Below are 26,999 nucleotides of genomic sequence, written 5' to 3' on the forward strand. Positions count from 1 at the left end.
CTTTCAAATAATTTAATTAAAAGAGCCTCCAGGAATTCCATCCCAGCAGTGGAGGAATGGGGAGGTTTGGGGAGGAAGGGTCGGTCACAAAAAGGGCCCCAGGCACTGAGGGGCTCTCAGCTGCTGAGGTGGCTGGAGAAGATGGGGCTGGTGGAGGTGGAATGAGATGAGCTTTAAAGTGCTTTCCAAGCCAAACCATTCCAGGATTCGCTGATTCTAAGGCTCTCAGAGGCTGGGTGCTGCCTTTTGCTTTGTCAGTGACACCCTTCATGACCCTGCCATGGCCTCCAGAGCCACATCAAAACCAAACTGGCCAAAATCCCTGGAGATTCAGGGCAGGATTTGGTCAGGGGTTGCTGCCTGCCTGGTTGGAGCTGAGGGGAGTAATTTTCCCCAATCTGTTGGAGTGAGAACAGCACTCAGCACTGCGATCAGGGACTTCTCCTTTGCCTCCTGCCCTTGTTTTGGGCTTTCCTCCATCCACTTAAGTGATTTTCCCCATCCATTTAAGTGACTCACAACTGCCAGTGCCTTGGGTGCTATTAACACCTCGCTAAGAACTGCATCTCAGTATTTTTATTTTCATTTTCTTCGGGAAGGAAGCAGGGGAAGGCCAGGGTTTAACAATAACCCCTCCCTATGTGGCTGGGCCTTGGAGCCGAGAGCGCTGCCCACAAAAACAATCCGCTCAAAAATCCGTCCAAAAAAGAGCTGACCACACTTTTATTTGGAGAAGCCGTGCCAGAAACAGCATTCCCGTGCCTGCAGAGAGGAGGGGGCAGGCTCCAGGCACTCAAAAACAAGCTGGCTTTTTCCATTTTAGGCCTCTGCGTGGTCCAGGCTGGTGGCCTGGGCTCCAGCTCGTCCCTGGCACCTCGTCCAAGCAGGATGCTGGAGGAAATGTTGGATTTGTAGGAAAAATCTCCCTAAGAGGCAGCACTAGAGGGGTGGGATTGGGTTTAGGCTTTGTTTGGGGGATGCAGCCATCCAGAACAGCCAGATCCCACCCAAAAAGGACCTGAGCCCTCAAAGGGAATAAGGGGATGAGAGAATCACAGAATTCCCCGGGCTACGAGGCACCCACAGGGATCACTGAGCCCTGGCCTTGCTCAGGACACCCCAAAACCCCACCCTGTGCCTCAGAGCAGTGTCCGAATGCTGAGTTTTGGTTATTTTAGGGGTGTTTTAATCCATGAGCGGGATTCTGAAGCCATAGCACCAGAATGTGGGGTTTTGTGCAGGGTTTGTGTGCGTTTTGTGGGGGTTTTGTGTGGGGTATATGTGGGTTTCTGTGGGGTTTTTGTGGGGGGGTTCTGTGTGGATTTGTGTGGAGTTTATGTGGTTTTGTGGAGGGTTTTTGTGTGAGTTTTTGTGTGGGGTTTTTGTGTGGGGGTTCTGTGTGGATTTATGTGGTTTTGTGTGGGGTTTACGTGGTTTGTGTGGGTTTCTGTGGGTTTTTGTGTGGGATTTCTGTGGGTTTTGTGTGGCTTTTTTGTGGGTTTGTGTGGGGTTTATGTGGGTTTGTGTGGGGTTTGTGTAAGGGATTTTGCATGGGCGATTTTGTGTGCGGGGTTTTGTGGGTTTGTGTGGGGTTTCTGTGTGGTTTTGTGTGGGGTTTGTGTGAGTTTCTGTGGGTTTGTGAGGTCGCCCCGATGGCAGCAGTGTCCCAGCACTGGAGGGTGGGGACAGAGGCACAGGAGGCTCCCCTGAAGTGCCCGTGGTTATTGTCTTTGGGTGCAGGGCAGGACGGGCAGGCTCCAGGCTGGGCTGTGTAAATCTCGTTAGAAAGCCATTCCCAGCTAATGAAACCCTGGGAGAGAGGGATTTGGCTCCCCAGCCCTCAGCTGGAATAAATCCATCTCCAGTTGTGTGTGGGCTGCTCTGCCCTCTCCCCCCAGCACAGGGGCAGCAGCACTCGGTGCATCAGCGCCTCCATAATGGCAGATGATAATTATCTGCTCTTATTTTTTTAAAAAAAGCAAAAACCAAAATAAAAATAAAATAAAATAAAAGCAAAAACCAAAATAAAAAACGAAAAGCCTCACCTGGCCTTTAATCCTTGTGCAGGAAGGGGAAGCAGCCATGTAAATAATTCTGCCTCCCCTGCAGCCTGCTGGGCTCTGGGTATTAATGCCAGGGGCCAGAGCTGTTGGCGAAGGCTGTAGAGAGGAGGGATTTGGGATAAATGCACCTCAGCTCTGCTGTTTGTGTAGCTGAGATGTGCCTGCCCCAGCCACGGGTCCCACAGGGGTCATGTTTGTTTGGCTGTGCCTTTATTGCTCTAAGTGTGAATTTAGCAGCTCCTACCGGGTGAAATACGATTGTCTCTGTGCTCCACGGCCAGGCTGGGCTTTGCTGAGGTTCTGAACGCAGCTGCTGCAATATTTGGGTTTATTAACACCTAGCCAAGGCAGACACACAGCCCTGGGGCTCAGCTGCTGGATCTGTGCCCGGATTTGTCCCTTTTCTGCAGATTTGGGGTGATTTGGATACCCAGGGCTGGCTGCCGTCCCCATCCCTGCAGAGATCCGTGATCCCTCCTGTCCTTGTGCTGGGCCTTCTCCTCCCTGCAGGCACTGAGGCAGGGATTGCTCTGCTCTCTGCTTTTTCTTGATTTATCTGTTTTCCCCTCAGCCATCTTGCCTTTCTCACCCATATTTATCCACATATCTATCTCTCTATATATTTATCCAGCAACTGAGATGCAAATCCAGCAGTGTAGAGGCAGCCAGGCCCATCTGGGACAGCACAGGCTGCTGGAAATATTTCCATAGCTTTGCATTCCCTTTCCCCCTGCCTGTCCCAAAGAACACAGGGGTATCCTCTGCATGTAATGAAGTCTCTGAAGGGTTGAACAATATTTCTTTTCCGCCTCTAACTAATCTTTTTTAATGCTTGACAGCCTCATGTTCTGTAATTTAATGCATTTTATTTAGAAAATAACATTTAGTGCCACTTTGGATTTCCAATTATTCTTCAATCGGACTTTGAGGGCCTGATGTCTTTGTCACTTGGATGTGTGCAAGAGATGGCAACATCAGAGCAGACAACAGCAAATTATTTCCACTACTGATTACTAGGCTGGGGAGGAAAATATGCAGGGACAAATTTAGTCTCAGCATAAATGTATGAAAATGAGTTAAAGCATTGCAGCAGCAGCTTTGTGGCTGGGTGTGAATGGGCAGAACCAACCTGGCTCATCCTGCAGCACCAGGGGATCTTTGGGGATCTCTCCTGAGATGTTTTCCTTGGTCTCACTGATGTGTCCATGGGTGGGAACAGACCCATGTCCTACACCCAGCCACGCCAGGCTCCTTCTGTGGGGAAAAGGGCTTAGAGCTCCTTTTCCTGCAGAACCCAGGAGTTTGGGATATGCTTAGGACAGCTCGTTCCTCATGCTGCCCGTCAGGTTCCTAAATTATTTTTGACAGCCGTGTGTAATGATATACAAATGGGAAAGTGATGGAGTAGCAGAAAATTGACTGGCAAGGACAGCGTGATGGAGTTGGAGAGCAATCCTGCTAAAAAGCTGCGGAGGCTGCAGAGTGTTCCTGGAGCAAACACCAGGCAGGGCCTGGCCAGGCTGTGCAGGCAGCAGTGATACCACTCTGTGACCTTTAAAGCTACTTAGGGCACTCAAATGCTTTGGATTTTCAAGGCACTGTAAAATTACACAAACCTGCCGTGCCAGGGATGTTCCTCCCGGGTTTGTCCAGTGTTTGAACAGTTTGAAGAGCCCTGAATGGTTCAGAAATGGAGAATTGAGGGCTGTCTGTGTTCCTGCCCTGTGTGCAGCAGGCCTTTGTGGCTGTGGAGAAGGTTTGAGCAGGGTCTGTGCTGAATGTCCCTGGCATTGCCACAGAGTTCACTTGGCAAGGCAGCGTCCCATGGATGAGGGCTCTGAGGGATGGACCCTGCAGCTCTGCCAGCCAGGATTCATGGAATCCTGAGGTATGGAAGGGGCCCACAGGGATCATCCACTCCAAATCCTGCATGGACACCCCAGAATCTCACCCTGGGCATCTCTGGGGGCATTTCCAAACACTCCTGGAGCTCTGGCAGCCTCGGGGAGCCTGGGCAGTGCCCAGCACTGGTCACCCACTCTGGCATGTGGGATGCTGTGCTGGAAAAGCAGTGGGAAATGGGCACTGGAGGAGCCAGAGGGGCTGGATGGCATCATTTGGGCAGAGCTGCAGCTCAGCAACCCTGCCAGGCACACGCGAGGTGCGGGGCACAGCGAGGCTGGGCCGTTGGAGCGGTGCCCGCGTGTGCCAAGAAAACAAACAGAAAGGGCCAGTCAAAGCTTTTCAGTGTCACTGACACCCTGGGACGTGCCAGAGCCGGGAACAAAGGCGGCATTGAGGCACAGCATGGCCTGGGAGGCTGCAGGGAGCGGGCAGATGCGGGGCTGTGCCCACCCCGTGCCCACGCTGTGCCCACGGCCACTCGGACATGGTGGGTGGCAGGACACGGCCTGGGCTGGCTCCTCAGCAAGGAGGGCAAACAAAACGTGGCCTCCACATCCCCCTCCATGCCAGGGGGGCTCTGTAGGGATAGCAGGACATTCCTGCTCCCTGCCAGGCACAGGGCAAAGGCAGCTCCGAGGTGAGGTGGCAGGGGATGGGTGGCTTTGGGACACTGGGCTGGACACAGAGAGCTGCCAGAGATTTGGGGCACACCTTGCCTGTGTGCCCTCCAAAAGTGCCAGGCAAGGAGGTTCATCCCACAGGCTGTGGGGATGAACAGGGCGCTGCCACCTGTGCTGTGCCACACTGCAGTGCCCTGCCTTGCCCATGAGCTTGGGTGATGTTCTGTGTGAGCACATGGTGACTGTTCCATCAGGGCTGCAGCTCCCCTGGCGCTCCAGACACACCAGGACACACACCCTGTGTTGGGGACAGCCAGGGTGACCCAGCCCTGTGGCTTTGGCTGCTTTGCTCCAACCCAGGAAAGCAAGGGTTAAGCTCAGGGCCCCTCTGGAGAGAGGGAAACAACCCCAGGGACCCCGGGGTCCCTCGCTGTGCTCCAGCTGCCTCCGTGCATGTGCTGCTCATTTTTCATCCTGAGCACAGCTGCTGCCAGCAGCTCCGTGCTACCCCTGCTCCTGCCAGTTTTATGAGCAGAGAATAAAGAGGGGGAGCACACAAACCACCGAGGTTCATCTGCCAATTGTCAGGGACCGAGCCATGGCAGGCACCTTTTCATTAGCAGCGCTCTTCATTCATCCCCCACAGGCTGCTCTCATTTTGAGGAGGGGACCTGCTGCTGCTGCTCGGGTTTTTATGGTGCTTTGGCCCTGATTAGCTGGGTGGGATGGGAGGAGCTGCCTTCCCTGGGGTCTCTCCCGGGGTGCAGAGATCGATGCCAGGGCTGGCAGAGCCCCAGGGCTGCCCCTCTCCCTTCAGCTGGGTAATTAGCGGCTCTGGAGAGGGGGAACAGAGGTCACACGTGGAGTGGGACCATTAACCCCGTCCCTTGCCAGCCACCCTGCAGGGAAATGCCCTCGGAGCAGCTGCTGCAGCGCTGGCTCCCAGCAGGATGGAGGCAGCTGAGGCAGGGCATTCACCCTGCTGGGAGCTTGCAGCTGACAGACACCGTGCCAGGGATGAAGTTTAGCCCAGAAGTGGAGGTTTCATGGTTTCACATGGCAGAAAGAGCCAACCTCATGGGTCACTGTGCCCTGCTCCCTGCCAGAGGCAGAACACAGGAGGTTTGCACTGACAGACATCGTGCCAGGGACCAAGCTTGGCCCAGAAGTGGAGGTTTCATGGTTTCACATGGCCGAAAGATCCATCCTTGTGGGTCGCTGTGCCCTGCTCCTGCCAGAGGCAGAAGACAGAGCAGGTCATGGATCCACCAGCTCTTCTCCTGGTTTTTGGCATTCCCACATTGTCATTAATGAGCTGATCCCTGCTCAATACCCCATCCTGGGGCAATGATTCCCCTTGTTCCCAGCCTCCCCACAGAAGCTGGTTAATTCTGTCCTCCCCAGTCCCTTGCAAGCCCAGAGCTTTTCCTGGAGCTGCTCTGTAGGTAGGCTCAGCACAGGCTGCAGGATCCCCCTGGCAGTCTGTTGGGTCTGCTGCTGCACTGACGCCAGGGATATTTATGGAAATACATGCAGAAGCTCCTCAGGCTCCGGTGGAGCAGAAATAGTTTCATGGCATTATTTGCCCAAAATGCCACAGTTCTGAGTGCTGGATCCGGGCACTGAGAGGCTGATGTCAAAGCAGCTGCTTGCAGCAGGAGCTGAGGCGGCTGCCAGGGACAAATGCCTCAATGTGGCAGCCCTGAGATCATTAATGCAGCTTTAATTCTGGGGTCTGAGCTTGTATCAGCCCTGGGAGCATCAATGCAGCAATTCTGGGGTCTGTGTGGGGGCTCTGAGCTTGTATCAGCCCTGGGAGCATCAATGCAGCAATTCTGGGGTCTGAGCTTGTATCAGTCCTGGGAGCATCAATGCAGCAATTCTGGGGTCTGAGCTTGTATCAGTCCTGGGAGCATTAACGCAGCAATTCTGGGGTTTGTTGGAGGTTCTGAGCTTGTATCAGCCCTGGGAGCATCAATGCAGCAATTCTGGGGTTTGTGGGGGGGTTCTGAGCTTGTATCAGTCAGAGCATTGCCACAGCCCCAGAGCTGCCCTTTGATTCCCCATCTCCCGTGCAGCAGAACAGCAGCCCAAGGAAAAGCAGGTAAAGATCAAAGCCAAACCGTTTACCCGACCCTTCCCTGGCTCCAAACCCCATCCCAGCTCTGGTTTCCCACAACGGGAGGCCCTGCCTTGGTGCTCCCACTTTCCCAGGGGCTCTCCCAAGCCGCAGGCAGCCGCGTTTGCTCCGGGCTGTTTGAAGAGCTCACTTGTGGTGGCACCGCAAATGAAGTCATGTCCCAAGGGTTGTGGGGGGGTTTGATGGGGGGAACCGCCGTGTTGTGGCTCGTGACCCAGCCAAACCCCAATTGTGTGTTTAGCACAGCCCGGGCTGGAGCTGTTTCCTTGGCACGCTGCCCTTGGCTGGGATCACCCATCCTGCGGTTGGGGCTGCTCAGGAGTCACCCCAGTCGCCAGGAAAGGAATGTTAAAGGGCTGTTGTATAAACCCTGAGCAGGCCTTGTGCTCAGTGTGAATCTGCTGCAGGGAACTGTTTAACCTTCATGGTATTTTTTTTTTTTTATTATTTCATTAAGTAAGATTTATACAGGTAGAGTATTGGAAAGGTCATCCGTCCCTTGAGCTGTGGGAAGAGCTCTGAGCATTCCTCCCTCTCCACTTGGCTGTTTTACCCCTGGTTTTGGCTGAGAAAGCACCAGGCCTGGGTTGTGTTGCCTTTTGGGGAGTGAATTTATCCCAGGGGATTGCATCCCAACTCGGGGGAAGCAGGAGTTTTTCATTCCCCTCCTCTCCCTCAGGAAATTTGGGATGTTGCATCTGAATCAAGGACTCAGGATCTCTGGATGCTTTGCTGCTCCTGTAGCCCTGAAATGAGATATTTTATGTCTTTCTTGTTTACTGACATGTGATAAGGCTGAGTTTTGCAGATATTTAAGATCCTCCAGCAGCAAGACATCAGGGGTTTGCCAGCACAGCCCGGGTGTGCTTTAGTGCTCTGCTTATCCACAGCTCTGAGCATCCCCCGGCATCCAGGACTGGCATGCAGCTCCTCAGGCTGAGGCAGCAGAGCTGGGAAGGAGCTTTTGCAGCTTTTCTAGCAGCAACCTGTTCTCCAGAGCTTTTCTGAACCCTGAGAACAGATGGCTGGGCTGGAGGCTGAGATGCAAGGACAAGGGACTCGTGTTGACATTACCTTTACCAGAGTGCCTTTCATCATTAGCATGTAAATGCCAGCAAACACCCAGGAATTATCCATCTATGATCTCTTCATCAGAAGAGGCCTCTGATCAGGTTAATCTCACTTTCCCAGCGTGGAAAGGAGGATGCTGAGCAGCTGTAGCCACCAGCAAGGGGAAGCAGAGTGAATTTCTGAGAGGGGAGGATGCTGCGAGCAGCAGGTTTGAAGCGGCTGTCGGTGATTGCTCTGCCTCTTGCACAGCACTGCCAGGGCTGGGATGGCAGAGCTGATGGTGCTGATTGAGCCTGAGGGGCTGATCCCGGGGCAGCTGCCCTGGGACACCCTGGCTGGGTGCAGAGCAGCCCAACTCTCCCGTGTGTCACACACATCTTTCATGGAAAATCCTTTCCTTGGCATTTTCCCTCCTGAGAAGCTGGGAGGCCTCAGGAACAAAATGCAAACAATGGTTATCTGCTGCTGTGGAATGCAACAGGTGCATCTGGAATTGGTCTCATGTGGTTGTTTCTAATTAATGGCCAATCACAGTCAGCTGGCTCGGGCTCTCTGTCCGAGCCACAAACCTTTGTTATCATTCCTCCTTTTTCTATTCTTAGCCAGCCTTCTGATGAAACCTTTTCTTCTATTCTTTTAGTATAGTTTTAATGTACTATAGATCATAAAATAATAAATCAGCCTTCTGAAACATGGAGTCAGATCCTCATCTCTCCCCTGATCCTGGGACCCCTGTGAACACGGTCACACCTGTGGGCAGGAGGGAAGCCCCCAGCCCGCTGCATTTCCATCCTCTCACTGATCTCCTCTCCCTCCTGAGAAGCAGAAGAAGCCAAAGCAAGCGTGGGGGAGGGTGGAGGAAATGTGTTTTAACAGTAAATACGGCCTTGTTATTTATCAATGCAGAGTAATTGAAGTAATTTCATGTCGGTTTTAAATGCAGCGCCCAGGGATCTAATCTATCTGTCTAATATTAATGGGGAATATTTGCTCGCCTCATTCATTCATTACTGTTTTCATTAAGACTCTAGTCCCATTTAGGAGTCTGTTTGTCATTTTAAACTCTTCTGTTTTATCTTAGCCTGCCACAATCCTGTTTAACAACTGAAGTGAATCCGTGAGCTGCAGGCTGGCAGCCTGGGGGAAGGGGCTCTGCTGTCTGGCGTGTGCTTTTCCTGGGGAGCCAGGAGAAACAGACTGCAGGCACTCGCAGCGAGGCAGCCTGCCTGCATCCACAGCCTGGAGATGCAGGGTTCCGCAGCAGAGCTGGGTGCCTGAGCTCCCAGCAGGGCCATCCCTGCTGGGACACAGCTCTGGGGGCTCCAGCGTGTCCCAGCCAGCCCAGGAAGCTGCTCGGAGCAGGGACGGGGTTGGTGAATGCTCAGGGTGCTTCCAGCTGGGTGCTCTGGTTCCTCGCAGGGTGTGTTCTCCTCTAAGGCATCCCCACCTTCAGGGTATCACAGAATCATGGAATGGTTTGGGTTAGAAGTGACCTCAAATCCGCTCAGTGGATTTGGACAGGGACACCTCCCACTGTCCCAGGTGCTCCAAGCCCTGTCCAGCCTGGCCTTGGGCACTGCCAGGGATGCAGAGGCAGCCCCAGCTGCTCTGGGCACCTGTGCCAGGGCCTGCCCACCCTGCCAGTACAGAATCTCCTCCCACTGCCCAATGCCAGGGGCCCTGTCCCTGTCCCTGTCCCTGGGAGCAGCCCAGGGAGCATCACCTGCAGGGCTGGGCGGGCACCATGGCCGGGCAGCCCCGAGCTGGAGGCTCCAAGCCTAATTAGAGTCCCGTCCAAGCCTAATTAGAGGAAAGGGAGCATTGTGCTGTTAACGGCTCTCTGGCAAAGTGCTCTGACTAAAACAGTAATTTTTCTGTGCACAGCCCAGTTGTGAGTGCTCGTTGAACACCTAATTACTTTGGTTACCGCTCCAGAATCATTCTGAATTCTGTTTTTGCTGTTTTCTCACCAAACAGAGAGGGGAAGAAGCGCGCACACTTTATAATTATTCACCTTAATTAATTTTCTGAGCTTCTGTTAAAACTTTTAAATGACTGCAGGGAGCACGCCAGGAGTTCCATGGCAGCGAGGCAAAGCAGAGGCCGTGAACTGATGCGAGATGAAAGTTTCCTGTGCTGGATTGATCCCCACCTGAGCCCGGAGATTTTGGAAGGCTGCCCCCCTTTTATCCTGATTAATTAGCTCCCCCGAGGCCTGGGCTAATCAAAGGGCACTGCTCATCAGCTGGTGGCTGTGGCAGGGTGGCATCAGAGGACGGTGCCAACATGTCAGGGAGCCGCTTGTGATGGCAGCAGTGATGTCCCCTGGCAGGAGCACGGGGATGGGAACATCGTCCTGGAATCCAGAGGGGTTCCCACAGCAGCAGGGAGGCTCTGTCATCACCCTGGCAGCTGAGGGGCAGCTCCTGCCTGGATCACCATCCTGGCTCCCAGGAGCTCCTTTGACCCTTTTATGCAGTCAGGAATGAAATTGCCTCTCCCCTGAGCTGTGGTGGCTTTCCAGGGATCCACAAAGGTTTGTGGCTTGGACAGAGAGTCCGAGCCAGCTGGCTGTGATTGGCCATTAATTAGAAACAACCACACGAGACCAATCCCAGATGCACCTGTTGCATTCCACAGCAGCAGATAACCATTGTTTGCATTTTGTTCCTGAGGCCTCCCAGCTTCTCAGGAGGGAAGATCCCAAGGAAAGGATTTTCCATAAAAGATGTCTGTGACAGGGCTGGATGCCAGAGGGACATCCCAAATGCTGGGCTGAGCCTGCACCCACAGCTGGGAGCCCAGGCAGGGTGAGGGATGGGACACCTGGGGTCTGTGCCAGCCAGGGGCACCTGCCCCCGTGCCCACCCTGTGCCCCAGAGTGTCACTGTCACCTGCTGGGGCAGAGGAGGAGCTGCCAGAGCCAGCAGCCCGAGATGAAATCCCATTTCCCCTCCTGGCCGAGGCTGAGCTGCTCCTGGGAGCTGGGATCTCTGCCTGGCACTTTGTTATTCCAACAAACCCCGCTCAGATGTTCCATATTGATGTGATGATTAACTGGAGCCGTGGTAAACCACAGGGAAGTGTTTGTGTGCAGGAGCCTGTGTGCCAGAACACGAGGCTGCTCCGAGCCCTGCCGGGATGCTGGGCCGGATGGATGCAGCAAACTCTGGCTTGAGGACAATTTTCCTGCTCCAGCAAGCCTCACCTCGGGATATTTGCTGTTTTTTCAGCCTTTCTGGCTTCCAGAGGAGGCTGTCCTTGCTTTCATCACCTCCCCTGGAGCCTGGCACGCTGCACGGAGGGTTTGGGGGAGCCAAGGAGATGGGAATGTGTGCAGGAGATCTCATCCCTCACCCAGAGTGATCCGGTCCCCGTGCTCCAGCACAGCTTGTGCCCCTCAGATGTTAATGAGGTTCTTAGAGCAGCAAAGCCAAGCCCAAGCAGAGGTTGCCTGGATCAGAGTTGAAGGGGCTCTCTGCGTGCATCTGCAGTGCTGTAATTAAATAATCCCCTCGTAGCCATGGCAACGTTGTCTCCCCGTCCTCTCCCACTCGCTGCTTCTCTGCCAGAACTTCCCGGCCTTGATTTGGTTCTGACAGCCCGGGGGGCTCTGGGAGCCCCTCAGAGTGGGCTGTGGGACAGCAGAGCCGCTCCTGCAGGAGCCCTGCCCCTGCCACAGCGCTGCCCCTGTGGCACAGGGATGGATGCTGGAGCCATCCCCACCTTGGGGAGCTCCACCCTCGGGATGCTCCTCTGTTGTTTGTGGTTAAACTCCCCCTTTTCCCTCTCCTCTGTGTCCTGGCTCTGCCCCATGGCTGCATTTCCTGCACCCCACTCACTCCTGGTCCTTCCGCACTCCCTGCGGTCTCCGCCAGGCAGGAGCAGCAGTTTCCAGGTAGGGATTTCCACAACCCAAGGCAGACCGAACCCACATGTCCTGCTCAGCAGAGCCCCAGCGTTCCCACCCCTCCACACTGGAATTTTCCTGGCAAAGGTGCCCAGCAGGGCGTTCCACCTGCAGCTCTGCTTGGAGGCACAGGAGGAAGAGGAGCAGTGGGAAGAGCCTGCCAGACTTTTTACAGCCTCTGGGAAAGTCTGACTTTATTTTCCCTGTCACCCTGACACATTAATGGCTCAGCTGAGGCGTCCTCCTTGCTCCTTCCCACACTTTTTCACGTCTCCTGCCCCGGCACAAAGCGGAGTTTTCTCATGAATAAAGGAAAGAATCAAATCTCATTGGAAAGTTCATCAACTTTGGGCTCCTGCTCAGTGAGTGATAGATGGCTTTAATTACACTGAACTAGTTGGCATCTCTACTCCACTCCCCAAAGTCATTAAAAATAGATTTTCTGTTTGAACTCCAGCCCCCCGAGGGGTCTGTGGGCAGCCTGCTGTGGCTGAGAGATGCTCCAGGGGCTGTCTCCAGCCAGGGGAGGTCACAGCACTGGGCTGGTAGCACGCAAAAGCTGTGGAAACTTTGCTTTGCCTGTTTATTTAATTCATTTATTTATTTTATTTATTTATTTGGAACTGCTTTCTTGCACTTATTTGCTCCAGTGGCTGGCGGAGCTGGAATCTGTGTGTTTTGGAGAGTCTGTATTGATTTTTTTCTTTTTGTAATTTATTTTATTTTGCTGGTGTTATGGGTCAGGCAGTCAGGGACAGTAATAACGAGGCTTTATCAATTAATGGTTGAGCAGCAGGTGCGTTTTGGCAGGGAGAGCAGGAGGAGAGGTCACAGTTGGGCTGGGGGGAGCAGGGCTGTGCCCTCAGCACTGAGGAGATCCCCCAGCAGTGCTGGATCCTTGGCTGCTGTCCTTCACACAGATGCTCCCCCAGAGACATTGTTCAAACCCTCTGCGTGGTTTTTAGAGAATTATCATGTGCAGCTTCCGAGCAGAAAAAGAAACGAAGCGCTCAACATCAAATCATCTCTAATGAACTCTTATTCACATAATTCCAGCCCTCCGTTATTTATAGAGCGCAGCGAGAGCATCCAGCTCCTCACAAACATGAAACAAGCCCTGAGCTGCATTTAAATCACGGGGACAGATCCTGCCAAGCCTCCCTTTGTGGGTGTGAGCGGGGATCTGCTGTGCTGGGGGAATTTGGGGCTGGGTCAGGGCTCAGCATGCTGGGCTGGCTTTAGGGGCAGCCCAGGGACCTTCCTGGGTGCATCCTGTGCCAGCTGGTGTCTCCCACAGGGAGATTTTGGTTTGAAAAACCCAAAACCTGGGTTTGCTGCTGGCTCTCCACCCAGGGGCAGCACGGTGGCTGCAGCACTGGTTTGCACTGGGAGGTGCTGGGTGGTCACTGGGGCGGGCAGTGTCTGTACCTGGATGGGCCGTGCTGGGGGGCTGTTCTGTCACCAGGCCCCTGGGCTTGCTCCCACCCCACTGTAAAGTGCTTCTTGCCCCTTACAAGGGAGAGGCAGAGCAGCAAACAGCACATCCCTTGTGGCCACCTGAGTGCAGACCCTGCGAGGGCACCCCAGGCCCCTCTGCGGCCAGGGCTCAAACCCCAGCCCCTCATTTCCACCTCGGAATTTCTCCTCTCTGCTCCTGAAGCTGTTCCCACCCATCAGGGGCTGCAGGCACTCCCAGCTCTGCCCTTCCCACCCCTCATTCCCAGGGTCCCATCCCGAGCCCTCCACCCTCCCCACGGGCTCCTCCTCGGCCAGAAAGCTCCAACCCCGAGCAATCTCTGTTTCGGGAAAAGCTGTTGAGTGGGGCTGAGGAAACAAGAAGAATAGCAGCCCTATTGGTGTCCAGCTCAGAGAGGAACTGGGTTCTCACTGTGTCAACAGCACTTGGCGTGACAGCGGCCGTTGTGCGGGCAGACACTGCTCCTTTCAGCGCGGCTGCTGGGAGCCGGGTGCTGTTGTGACGGACAGAGCCACAGCCATCCAGCGCTTGTTTGAATTCCCAGCCAGTTGCAGGCATCGCTCCTGGGGCGCAGGAGCTGTGTGAGGCTGGGGGAGGATTATCTGCGGCGTTTGCTGGGGGAAACGGGAGTAGAAGGGCAGGATCGCGGGATGGCCTGGGCTGGAAGGGAGCTCAGAAATCATCTGGGCAGCTCCCGCTATCCCAGGCTGTGCCAAGGTCTGTCCAGCCTGGATTTGAACAGGTCCATGGATAAGGGAGTCCACAGGCTCTTGAGTAACCTCTTCAGTGCCCCCCTACCTTACAGGAAGGGATTTCTTCTTCAAGGAAGGAATAGGAAGGGATTTCTCCTTGAACAACCTGTTCCAGAGCCTCCCAAATGTACAGGAAGGGATTTTTCCATATTTTGTACAGAGAACACTACAGGAGCTCGAGATGCAAACCCACCCTGCTGCTGGAGGTGGCAAGGAATGGGCTGGAAAGGTTAAAGTGGTTCGAAATGCTGGAGGTGGCAAAGGATGTGTTGGAAAGGTTAAGGTGGTTAAAAAGGTTACAAACGTCTTTGCTGGAGCCAAGCAGTGACCTGTGGTTAAAGCCTGGTGTCGTTTTGAAGCCTCTGGGGCTTTCAGCGCTGGTAAATAGGTCAGGACCGTGCTGCACCTCACCATCACCATCATTCCTCGTGCGCTGGGAGTGGGAGAGGGGTTTAGAGCAGCCTCTGGGGCTGTTCCCACCTGTGCTCCCCTCTGTGGCATCAGACCCACAGTGGGTCAGGCCTGGGGGCCCAAGTGGCTGCTGCTGGAAGGGCTCAGAGTGGCCCCAGCAGTGAAACCTTCACCCAGACCCCACAAAGCAGTGAAACACCAACCCAGACCCAACGAGCTGCCACAATCCCTGTGATTCATCCCTGCAGCAGCTCCCTGGGGAAGGGTAAGGCAGAGATCGTAAATCAGGGAGGAGAGGGCTCAGCTCCAGCCCAGAGGGGTCCCAGGAGCACTGGCAGCACTGTGGGCGCCCAGCTGGGGCTGTCTGTGCCCAGCCCTCACCCAGGGGATGGGTGATCTCACGTCTCAGTCTGCAATAATTCCTATTCTTGGATGTCGGAACGAATTCATTTCATTCCAGGCTTTGCCGTTGTGCCCGTGGCTCTGAGGGGCTCCGCAGGCCCTGGGGCTGCCCTGGCTGGGTGGGCAGAGCAGCCCTGAGTGTGTTGTGTCCCTTGCAGGTGTCCAGGGTGCCCGTGGAGTCCTGTGAGCAGTACACGACCTGCCAGGAGTGCCTGAGCTCGGGGGACCCGCACTGCGGCTGGTGCTCCCTGCACCACATGTAAGTCCAGCCTTCCCTGGTGATGAGAGCAGCTCCCAGAGCTCCCCAGAGCCTCCCACACGAAACAAGCCAGGCTGAAGTTCCCCAAGTCCATTTTTCTCTCCTTTGGGCATTCCCTGCATTGCAGCTCGGATGCCATTGGAGATCCCTGGGAGAGGGGAAGGGAAATCAACTCCTGCTGCAGGGGCAGGGTGATGTGGATGGAAAACCAGATGGGAAAATGATGGGAAACCAGAGGGGAAAATGATGGAAAACCAGAATTTGGACTGGTGGGAATGCAGGCCTGCTGGTTTGCACATCCCTCCTGCTGGTTTGCACACCCCACTGCTGGTTTGCACCCTCCTGCTCTTTGCCCAAGCCCCAGTAATGTGGAATTTTTAAAGGCAGCAGCAAACGGGATCCTGTGAGTGGGGCTTTGCTCCCAGCGAGGTTCCAGCAGCAGAGCAGAGCACTGAGCCCCTTTAAATCCCCAGAAGGGAATTTTCAATCCTGCAGGGGAGGTCAGGGGGTCCCAGCTCCAGCTGCTCCGGGGGGACCCGGCAGAGGGGCTGGGAGCTGGCACAAAGGGCTCAGGGTGCTTTTCTCCAGGGGAGCTCCAGGAAAGCCTCTCTGCATTCAGGAGGTGTCTGTGCCCTTCCTTTCTCTGGCCTGCCATAACAACCAGCACTTCCTAAGGCGGAAGGGAGCCCACGGGGCACAGGAGGGGACAGAAATCCCCCCGGCCCCGTGCCAGCTGCTGGGCAGCCCTGAGCGCCTGGCCGGGGGGGAGGAGGGCCCAGGGACCCGCACAGCAGCTCTTGGCCCCTTGCCTGGGGAGCAGGTGCTGGGGGGAGCTGCAGGCTCCTGCACAAACCCGGCCTGGATCCGGGGCTGGGGGCACAGCAGCTCGCAGAGTGGGGCTGGGGGCTGGGGAGGGGTGGGAGGGGCTGCTCAGCCCCTGAGCATCCCACAGGTTCCTCTCAAGGAGGGGCTGGGGGTACCAGCAGCTCCCCAGTATGAATCTGGATGCTGGGGAGGGGCAGGAGGGGCTGCTCAGCCCCTGAGCATCCACAGGTTCCTCTCAGAGAGGGGCTGGGGGTACCAGCAGGGCTCTGAGCATCCACAGGTTCCTCTCAGAGAGGGGCTGGGGGCACAGCAGGGCTCTGAGCATCCCCCAGCAGCAGCCCAGGGCCCTCTGAGCATCCCTTGGGGGTTTTTAGGTTTTTTCCTTCCCAAGCGAGCCCCCACAGCAGAGCCACCCTTGGTGCACCACGCCCCAAAGGCTTCCCTGCCCCAGCTCCTCTGGCAGCAGGGAATCGTTTCCATCCCTGTGTGCCCGCCCTGGGCAGGGGCTGCTGCAGCAGGAGCAGGGCTGGGGGCTCTGGGGCTGCTCCTGCAGCAGCTCCTGTGCAAGGATCAGCGAGCACTTCCCTCATGCTAATGAGCTGAATCTTCACAAGCCACCTGGGAGGCAGGTAAAGGTTGTTATCTTCATTTTGCAGAGACAAAACCCTCGATGACAAGAGGAGAGAAAAGTGTCATTTCCTCTGCCCTTTTGGCCATGACATTTCAGCATCAACCCACTCCCAACAAGGGCTCTTCCCCTGATGGGATTTATCAACCCTCCCTTCAAGCATCTGCACTTTGGAGCAGTGATCATTTTTTAGCTTTATTTTTTTAAGCTGTGAATAATTGCGTTTATCTTGCTGTTCCTCGAAGCCTCTGTCATCTTTGTTGGGAGGCCCCCAGCGCTGGAGTGTTTGTATTTAATTTGTCACCTCTCCCCTTTCATTCTCACGTGTTCCTGCTTCCAGCTGCTCCCTGGAAGGTGCTGGGCCAGGGGTGATGCTCCCGCTGAGTTTGGGGATGGCTGAAAGGCTGAGGGATGGAGCAGGAGGTGATTTGCTCATCCTCTGCACGGACAGAGGGATGCTTTGCTCTTTGGGAGCCGTCAGAGGCCTCCAGGAGATTGTTAGAGGATCTCTGCAGCCCAGTGGGATGTGAAGCCTGCAAGACTTCCCCGTGCTGCTCTCTGCAAGTGTGTTATTGTCTCCAGGCCTATTTATCTCTGTTGGTGCTGTTGCCATAAATAGGATGATAAAAAAGAGCCGTTCCAGCGAGTCAATGAGATAAAGACTCCAGTCAAGAGCTCACTTTAGGGCTATCTTAGAGATTCACTTAAACCTCGATATTTCTTCCTTTGGCACCATTCATATTTAGCTCCTTTATGCTCCAAAGGAAAAGGTACAAAAGGGAGAGGGTGAGGAGAGCAGCCCCAGCGTTTGCTGGGGATCAGGGGGGTGGTTTGGGAAGGGAAAGTGGAAACTTCACTTCCCTTCATCAGAAGCAAACTCCCACTGTTCCACAGAATCCCACAACGCTCAGGTTCAAAGGCACCTTAAAGGCAAATTTGCCACCTGCACCCATGGAGGAGGGGTTGGAAGGGAAGGATTTTCCCCAAATGACAAAAAGCAGGGAATCCTGGAGGGCTGCCAGCACCACAGTCTGCTCTGGAGCACTGGCAGCCCTGCCTTGGTGCCCAGTGGGTGCCCTGCTGGATTTCCCTCTGCAGCAAAGGAGGGATGAGGAGCTGTGCTGGGGCATGTGGAATGCTCAGAGCACTCCAGGCACCTTGGCACGCTTGGTTCCTGCTCAGAGCACACCTTGGCACCTTGGCATGCTTGGTTCCTGCTCAGAGCACACCTTGGCATGCTTGGCATGCTTGGTTCCTGCTCAGAGCACACCTTGGCATGCTTGGTTCCTGCTCAGAGCACACCTTGGCACCTTGGCATGCTTGGTTCCTGCTCAGAGCACACCTTGGCACCTTGGCACGCTTGGTTCCTGCTCAGAGCACTCCAGGCACCTTGGCATGCTTGGTTCCTGCTCAGAGCACACCTTGGCACCTTGGCATGCTTGGTTCCTGCCTTGTGGTTTTGCTGATCACTGAATATTTTCCAGCGCCCTTTGGTCCTAACCTGGTGCCCAACACCTGCTCCCTGTGCGGGGCATCACCAGGTCCTGCTGTGGACCATCTCCCAGGGGTTTGGGGTGTTTTGGGTGCCCTTGGGGGTGTTTTCAGCGCCCCGGGGGAGTGATTTCAGTGCTCTGGGTGGGATGTGCTCTGGAGGGTGTTTTGGGTGTTCTGTGTGGGTGTTTTCAGTGCTCTGGGAGAGTGTTTTAGGTGCTCTGGGGAACGTTTTCAGTGCCCTGGGGGGTATTCTGGGTGCCCAGGGGGATATTTTCAGTGCTCTGGGGGTGTTTTCAGTTTCCTGGGGGTGTTTTCAATACTCTAGGGGATATTTTCAATGCTCTAGGGGATGTTTTCAGTGCTCTGGATGGTGTTTTTTGTGCTCTGGGGGTGTTTTTGGTGCTCTGGAGGTGTTTTGGGCGCTCTGGGGGATATTTTCATTGCCCTGGGGATGTTTTCAGTGCTCTGAAGGGTGTTTTCAGTGCCCTGGGGATGTTTTCAGTGCTCTGGGGGTGTTTTCAGTGCCCTGGGGATGTTTTCAGTGTCCTGGGGGATGTTTTCAATGCTCTGGGGGATGCTTTTGGTGCTCTGAGGGGTGTTTTGGGTGCTCTGGGGGGTGTTTTCAATGCTCTGGGGGATATTTTCAGTGCTCTGGGGATATTTTCAGTGCCCTGGGGGACGTTTTTGGTGCTCTAGGGGGTGGTTTTGGTGCTCTGGGGGAGTTTTGGGTGCTATGGGGGGTGTTTTAAATGCTCTAGGGGATATTCTCATTCCCCTGGGGGATGTTTTGGGTGCTCTGGGGATATTTTCAGTGCTCTGGGGATGTTGTCAGTGCTCTGGGTGCCCCTGTGTGGCAGGTGCTCCCCGCGGGATCGCTGTGAGCGGGCAGAGGAGCCGTTCCGCTTCGCCGCGAGCATCGGGCAGTGCCTGAGCGTGGCCGTGCAGCCCAGCAGCATCTCGGTGTCAGAGCACAGCCTCCCGGTGAGCAGGGACAGGGACAGGGGCAGGAGGGACAGCCACCCCCAGCAGGGAGCAATCCACACCCCAGCCTTTCCCTTTCCCTCTGGCACAAGTGTTTTCTCATGAAGTCACACTCACACAGGGATGGGGCAGCCAAGGGGTCACTCAAGAGGGTGGAGAGGGATGGCAGAAACAAATCCCCTTCCCCTGGTGCCCCAGCTCACATTTCCCTGCTCTCTGTGGCTGCTAAAGGAAAGGCTTTGTTTCCCAAAAAGCTCCTCTGTGAGCTGGGCTCAGGCCTGGCTCTCTGAGCCTTCCCAGCTGTTGCTGCCCCACTCCTCTGTGGCAGCTGGTGCTGCTGCCCCCCTTGCAGCCCCCCTGTAAAAATGGTGTGGGGAGAGGGGGCTCAGCCCTGCAGACACTGGTTTGCCATGGGGACACTGCCCAGCCATGGTGGGGACACTGGGGACTCTCCCCAGCCGTGCTGGGAACACTGAGAACTCTCCCCAGACATTCTGGGGACACTGGGGACACTCTCCAGCCATTCTGGCGACACTGGGGTCTCTCCCCAGCCGTGCTGGGAACACTGAGAACTCTCCCCAGCCATTCTGGGGACACTGGGGACACTCCCCAGCCATTCTGGGGACCCTGGGACTCTCCTCCCAGCCAGGACAGGGTGGTCTCCCCCATTCATGCAGTGGGGAGGGAGGTGGTTTGAGCTCAGGGCTTTGGGGATGGTCCCTGCTGCTCTCAGGTCCTGCCACAGGCACTGAGGGTGGCAAAGCAACCAGGGGACAAAAATCTGCCATTGCCAGCACCCCAAGGCTCAGCATGGTTTGTATCCACAGAACATCCTTGCCTTCCCTTTTCCCCCTCCCTTCCCCATCACAGGGCAGCTGGCACCAACTGTGGGCAGGTGTGTGATTTCAGGGGGTTGTTTTGGGTGGGAAAACAGGCAGGGCTGGGGATTTGAGGGAGCTCTGGGCTGCTCTCCTGCTGACAGCTCTGCTTTGCTCCCTGCTGTCCGTGCTGCAGCTCAGGCTGAGGGTGAGCGACGCTCCAGACCTCAGTGCCGGGGTCAGCTGCCTCTTCGGGAACCTCAGCGAGGTGGAGGGGCAGGTGTCGGGCAGCCAGGTGCTCTGCGTGTCACCCGCAGCCAGAGACGTCCCTGCCATCCCCGTGGATCAGGGTAAGCGGTGGCTCCTCCAGCTGGCTGGGGGTTATTTACAGACACAAACGGGACGGGGCTGCTGTGGATCTGCCTCGAGCTGGTTTATTTTCCAGCATCAGTCTCATTACATGGTTGTGACAATGGGAAGATGCCAACAGCTCACATTCTAGGCAGCAGACACAAAACTTAATGTTACAACTCGCTTTATAAGCTTCTTGACCAATCACACAAAGCAAAAGCACTCTGACAGTATTTATATCTGTATAGTATATATTCTATATTGACAGTAGTTCTATGTAACCACTTACAAGCCCAGGTACCTTTGGTTAAACAATGCTGCCCCAGCAGCAGCCGCAGGGGGCTCAGCAGAGGGCAGGGGGCAGCAAATCCCCCCGGCTGTGCCAGCAGCAGGGACAGCAGGGACAGCAGGGACAGTGACAGGCCCTGCTCTGTCCCCAGACTGGTTCGGGGTCGTGCTCCAGCTGAAGTCCCGGGAGACCGGCAGGACCTTCGTCAGCACCGAGTTCAAGTTCTACAACTGCAGCGCCCACCAGCTGTGAGTGCCCCCTCCCCACCCCGGGCAGAGCCAAAAACAGCCCCGAGGGTTTGGGGAGGGGGCGCTGGGGGTGGCACCGGGCCCGGGGCACAGGGCGGGCTCGGGGGGATCCGGGGGGATCCGGGAACGGCGGAGGAGGCAGAGCCGGCAGCAACCTCAACCTGCTGGTGCCCCCAAGCTGCGCGATCCCGCAACTGAGAGCGGGAGGGAATGGGGATGGGATTGGGGGATTGGGGGATTAGGGACTGGGAACGGGGAATTGGAAATGGGGATGGGGGATTGGGGATTGGGGGGAAGGGAAGGGAAGGGAAGGGAAGGGAAGGGAAGGGAAGGGAAGGGAAGGGAGAACAGAGGGGCTGGGGAGGTGGGAGGTGAGATATGGAGGAGATGAGATGTGGGCAGGGAAAGGTGGGATGCTGTCTGTGGGAGCCCCTGCTGGGAATGCTGGAGGCCAGGCCAGGTGAGCTGAGCTGCTACAGACCCAAAGAGGGACAGAATCGGGTCAGACAAATGAGTAATTAAAGAAGCTCTCAGCACTCCCCAGATTTGCTGTGAGGATCAGAATAAGCTCCCCTGGCTATCGAGGCCAGCAGGATGCTCGGGAGAGCACAATGAGCCATCGGAGCTGTTGTGGTGGCAGCAGCTCTCACTGCCCTGCTCCCCGTGCCCAGCTGGGACAGCCCAGCCTGCAGAGCTGCTCTGCTCCTCTCCAGAGCTGCCCCAGGCCACGCTGCCGCCTCCCTGGTGACATTTGTCTGCCTGGCCTGGCCTGGCTCCAGCAATCCGGGGCACTTGCCCCTACAGCGCCTGGAGCCACGGGCAGGGCATGGCCCGAATCCACGGGCACAGCTGATCCTGCTGCCACCACGGGCTGCCACGTGGCACCAGGGGTGGCCTCGGAGATGGAGGAGGTGGCAACTGCCAGGGCTGGCAGCTGTCGCAGCTCCTGCCTCTCTGTGAGAGGGGAACAGAGCCCACCCGGCCGCTCTGCTGGCAGCTGGGTCCCCCGGGGCTGAGCAGGGTCTGTGTTCTTTCAAAAACATTTCATAAGCAGTTATTTTCTTTTCCCCAACATGAATCAAAAGCACTTGCAGCACCCCCTGCTCTCCCAGGCCAGGCAGGAGCGTTGCTGCTGCCTTGAAGCATTCCTGACTTGCAGAACAACTGATCCCATTTTTGCCAGGCTTGCCTTCTTTCCTAGGAGCCAAAGCCCAAGCCTGGTGCCTGTGCAGTGCCCTGCTCTATTTTACACCAATCCAAGGAAGTGCAGTAAATCCCAGCTTGCATTTTACCCTGGGATAAACTGTGAGGCTGCCCCAGGTCTGTTTTGGGAGCTGTGTGCGTTTTCCCAAAGTCATTTCTTGTTTTGTGCTCTATCAAAGGAATTCTTCACCAAAGGAATTATTTTCCCAGGGAAATAATTTGAATTTCTGGCAAGGCCTGGAGGAGGCTGCAGCCCTGCCCGGGTGCTGAGGCCTGTGCTGACCCTGCTCTCCCCCCAGGTGCCTGTCCTGTGTGAACAGTGCCTTCCGCTGCCACTGGTGCAAGTACAGGAACCTGTGCACCCACGACCCCACCACCTGCTCCTTCCAGGAGGGGAGGATCAACGTCTCCGAGGTACCATGGGATGGTGTTCACGGGGGTCTGAGGGCGAGGGGAGAGACAGGATCTGACTCCGTGGTTCAGAAGGCTTGATTTGTTTTTTGACATTTTTAATTTTTATAATTATTTTATTATATATACTATTTTATTGTATATATTATAATTATTTTATTATATATATTATTTTATGATACATATTATAATTATTTTATTATATATATTATATTAAAACTATACTAAAAGAATAGAAGAAAGGATTTCATCAGAAGGCCAGCTAAGAATAGAATAAGAAAGAATGATAACAGAGGTTTGTGCCTTGGACTCTCTGTCCGAGCCAGCTGACTGTGATTGGCCATTAATCAGAAACAACCACATGAGACCAATCCCAGATGCACTTGTTGCATTCCACAGCAGCAGATAACCATTGTTTACATTTTGTTCCTGAGGCCTCGCAGCTTCTCAGGAGGAAAAAACCCTAAGGAAAGGATTTTCCATGAAAGATGTCTGTGACAGTGCCACGCTGGGATTCCTCCCTCTGTCCTCTGCTTTTCCATGCCCCAAGCACCATAACCGTGTTGATGTGAGCTTTGTGGGTTTCTCTGGTGCCCACAAGTGCAGGAGCAGCTTTAAGCAGGGCAGTGCTGGTGTCACTGAAGAGCTGCTCCTGACCTGAGCAGCAGAGCTGAGCCCTCCCTGCAGTGTGGGAATGCCCAGGTTCATTAATTACAGTAATTGCTGTAGTGCTTTCCCTCAGGGGTGCCAGAGACTCCAGCACTTCCAGCAGCTCTGCTTTGCTCGCTCTGAGCACAGCTCTGGTCCCTCCTGTTGGGATTTATGGCAGGGCCTGACTGTGGCTGATGAAGGAATTACCAAAGAGCACAGCCCCAGATTTTGGAAAAGGGAGCTGGTTTGGGTTCCAGCACCCTGGACCCGGAGCCATCTCTCTTAGCAGCTCATAAAAGGTGTGGGGCTCCCATCCAAAAATGCTTTTAACACTTGGAAAGGCACGGGCTGTGAGTGGCTGTGCCAGCTCTCCTGAGTGTCCCAGGGCAGTGGCATCCGTGGGGGAAAGGGGTTTGTTAGCACAAATCCTGATTTACCACTGCAAGGAGCCCTTGGTCCGGGGTTTCTGCACTCCTTGTCCTGCCTGATCCCCTGCCTGATTCATCCTCACAGGGTCCTGGTGCTGCAGGGTCCTGCTCTTTGCCCCCACTGTTCTGAAATAAGTGCAGCTCTGAAAGCTGCAAGGGAAAAACAGTTTAAAAGATGCTCTGGAAATCCTGAGGGTGCTGGAAAGTGGGAAAGGCAGCAGTGAGGACATCTACAAATAGGAGAAAAACAGAGGAGAGGAAAGTGTGCCAGCATCCAGACAAATCCTTGTCAGTGAGTGATGGAGATGGAGAAAAACAGGAGGGATCAGTCAGTGCTGTAAACACTGAGCTGTCAAAAGGAGTGGAGGTTTAGCCAGGTTGATGCTGGGAGTAAACTCCACTCTGTGTCTCCCTGGCTGCCAGGAGAGGTAAAGGGCAGAGTCATTTCTGAGCTGTGCAAGGACCTGCTGGGAAGCTGCGAACCCAAGGATGGGAATGGGTGCCCAGGGAGGAGCTTCCACCCCAGACAAAAACCAAACCCTTTCTCCATCTTTCAAAGTCAGGAAACTTCCTTTCACCATATCAAGAGAAGGCAAAACCCTTCGCCTCTCCTCCTCTTGAGTGCTGGGGGGTGTTCTCCTCCACACCCCAATAATCCCTGTTCTCCCAGGCTGCACAGGTGGAGCTCTCCCTTCTCTGGGTCCCCAGCCCTGGGATTTCAGCAGTGTCTGACAAGTCCCTGCTAGAGCAGGACAATCCCATCATCTCTGTTTTCCCCCTGGGAGCACCCTCAGGTCACACAGAGGGAGAGAGGAGCAGTTGGAATCCCTGGAAGTTCCTGCTGGGATCACAGGGCTGTCTCCAAAGAACTTCCTTTGTCTTCATCTTGCAGAGGATTTCTCACCAGGGATGTTTTGGGACACCTCACACCCTCCTGGTGATTACCTGGTGGTTTGGGACACCTCACACCCTGCTGGTGATTAGCTTTGATAAGGGCTGATGATAACGATACAAGTGCTCTCCATCATTTCTCCCCCAGACCTCTGAGCACAGGCCAAACCACCCCAAGTAAATGTGTTTGCTCATTTAAGAGCAATGAATTTCCCCTCCACACACAGCCTGGTGATGATGCCTTTGCTATGGGCTCTTCACCAACACACAAATAAGCAAATGCCTCGTGGAGGGTTTCCTCTCCTCAACCAATTCAGATCACAATGTTCTCATTGTGTCACGGCCTGATGTATTAGGAAATTGTTTGTGCTTCCCTGGCTGCCTCCCCGGCAGAGCCAGTGGTGTTTGGAGTGGGGATCTCCGTGCCTGTGCCCTACTTTCAGTCCCCTGTGCCTCTCCTTACGTAAGGTTTACACACGTGTTCACACGGGCCTGCACATCGCTCGCGTCTTTATCTTTAATTCAAGGGAAAATATCTTGAATATTCCCTTTTACTCCTGGCCCATCAGAACTGGCGTCCCAGTGGGATTGGATGTGTAACGAGCTCCCTTTGATGCTCCCAGGAGTTGTCTGTCTGGAGGAGGAACGAGGGCTGGAAGCCTCAGCCACTTCGGGAGGAGATGGGGGAGAGAAATTCCCTTTTCATGGGCTGTGCTCTTGCTCCTTGCAAGCCTCTGCCCTGCCTGCCATGGAAATGCAGCCCAGGGAGTTTCCTCATCCCTCCACCTGCCCTGCCAACAGGAATTGTGTGCTCAGATCCCAGGGCAGAGCTCAGGGAGCCCCAAATGTGGGTGGGTGCTTTAGGAACAGTGGAGCTGTGGTTTGGGGTCACTGGTCAGTGGATGCAGATATTTCACAGCCTTTGCAGCAGAGGGATCCTGCAGGACAGGGCTGGCTGCTCCTGATGTTCTCCCTCTCCTGGGAATTTCTGAGATCCTCTGAGGTCTCCCTTTCCAGGTAGCCAATTCTTTAGGAGTTAATAATTAGAGAAGCAATTATTTCCCCATCCTTTTCCTGGTCAGAGCCTTCACTGTCAGCTGAAGGTGCCTGCTCAGACCTTGCCCCCACTAAATCAGGATTTCTCCAAGAGATTCTCCTGGGTGTGGAGCACTGATTGTCCCACTTTACAAAACCCCAATCAAGCCAATGAAGCCATGTGGTTTGGCTTGTGTGTGTGTGAGGTTTTAGGATGCCTCTCTCTAAATGAGGAGGAATGTGGATTCATAAACATCCTCACACCCCATCCCAGAGGAGAGCTAGAACCAAATAAATCCTCTTAGCTCCCCAGGATGTGAGAGCCCGTCCCCCTTTGATGTCCAGTGTGTGCTGATAATGCCATTTCCACAGGGGGACGCTGATCTGGGGACACAGAGCTCCAGATTCGGGGATTTCAGTGCCCTTGGGGCTCCTTTGAATTCCCACTGATTTTATGGCAACGCCCTTGCCCCTGGCTGTGCCCTTGGGTGCTGAGTGCTGCTTGATGTGCCCTGAAGGAAACAGAACAAACCAGAACCAGCCCTGCAGAGCTGCCCTGCCAATCCCCATGCCAGCAGGGCCGAGATGTGCTGGAGGTGACTCAGAGCCACAGCTCAGGCCACCAAAGGCAGCCAATGACTTTGCAGGGTCACACCTCACTTTGGGGAGATGCCTTTGCCTGAAATAGGAGCAAAAAGCCCGGTTTCAGCAAAATTCCCTCAGCTCTGAGCCGTGGCAGCGCTTTCATCAGCCGTGCTGTGGATGTTTGGTGTTCAGAGGGAGGGATGCAGGAGCAGAGGGAGATCTCCCTGCCTGTACCCTGTGCCAGGGAGCTGCTCCTGGCACACAAAGGGCTGTTCAGAACAGGGAAAGGTGCTGAACACCCCCCTGCCTCCCAAAGCGATGGAGAACACCCAGGTTACGGCTTTTATCATCCGTGCTGTGGATGTTTGGTGTTCAGAGGGAGGGATGCAGGAGCAGAGGGAGATGTCCCTGCTTGTACCCTGTGCCAGGGAGCTGATCCTGGCACACAAAGGGATGTTCACAGCAGGGAAAGGTTCTGAACACCCCCATGCCTCCCAAAGCGATGGAGAAGACCCAGGTTGGAGCTCAGGGCTGGTGGTGTGGGTCAGGAATTCGCCAGGCTGGGCTCCAGCTGCCTTCCTTTCATGTCTGGTTTCCAAGGAGCGGGGGCTGCTCTCCCTTCCCGTGGCATAAATGAAGGATAATGTGTTCCCATGAGTGACAGGGACTGTAATTTATATCATTGGGAGCACAACTGTGAACCAGGGGTTTACATTCACGTGCCAGATTGGGTTATGTTTATAACTTTAAAATAACGTGCGGCAAGTTTACATTTGTGGAGAGTTTGCGGGGGTTTTTTGAAGATGAAAAGTACAGAAACAGTCTATTTTCTGCCATTTGGGCTAAATCCTCTAGTCAGAAGAATTGCCTGCCATTTCTAGGCAATTTTTTTTTTCCAAATAAGAGCAAGGAGGTTTGACCTACTAAAACTGCTCGGTTAAACACAAATAATAACCATGGGTGCTCTGTTCTGCTCCAGAGACAGCTGCAGAACGTGGGTCTTTAAGGTATTTATAGACCTTGGAGTCTTTGAGGCTAAAAAGTGTTGGAGAAGCATAAAATGTCTTTGTAAATTGTGTGTGCTGATACTTCACAGGCAGAACATTCCCCGAGAGTCTGTGCCACTCAGGCACCCCAGCCTTGTCTTCCTC

At 54.8% G+C, this 26,999-nt stretch overlaps 1 protein-coding gene across 1 annotated transcript in view; it reads left to right on the forward strand.

The window, feature by feature from the left end:
* PLXNA2 (plexin A2) overlaps window positions 1-26,999 on the forward strand; it is a 129,459-nt gene that overhangs the window by 54,322 nt on the left and 48,138 nt on the right. Inside the window, exons 5-9 of the mRNA XM_054293915.1 lie at window positions 14,910-15,010; window positions 18,815-18,938; window positions 19,953-20,106; window positions 20,548-20,644; window positions 22,147-22,261. Coding sequence (XP_054149890.1) covers window positions 14,910-15,010; window positions 18,815-18,938; window positions 19,953-20,106; window positions 20,548-20,644; window positions 22,147-22,261 — 591 coding nt within the window. The remainder of the gene's footprint in view (window positions 1-14,909; window positions 15,011-18,814; window positions 18,939-19,952; window positions 20,107-20,547; window positions 20,645-22,146; window positions 22,262-26,999) is intronic.

The sequence above is a fragment of the Melozone crissalis genome, unplaced genomic scaffold (genome assembly GCF_028551555.1).
Source record: "Melozone crissalis strain CALT ecotype California unplaced genomic scaffold, PUWL_Pcris_2 ptg000198l_1, whole genome shotgun sequence".
NCBI classification, from domain to species: domain Eukaryota; kingdom Metazoa; phylum Chordata; class Aves; order Passeriformes; family Passerellidae; genus Melozone; species Melozone crissalis.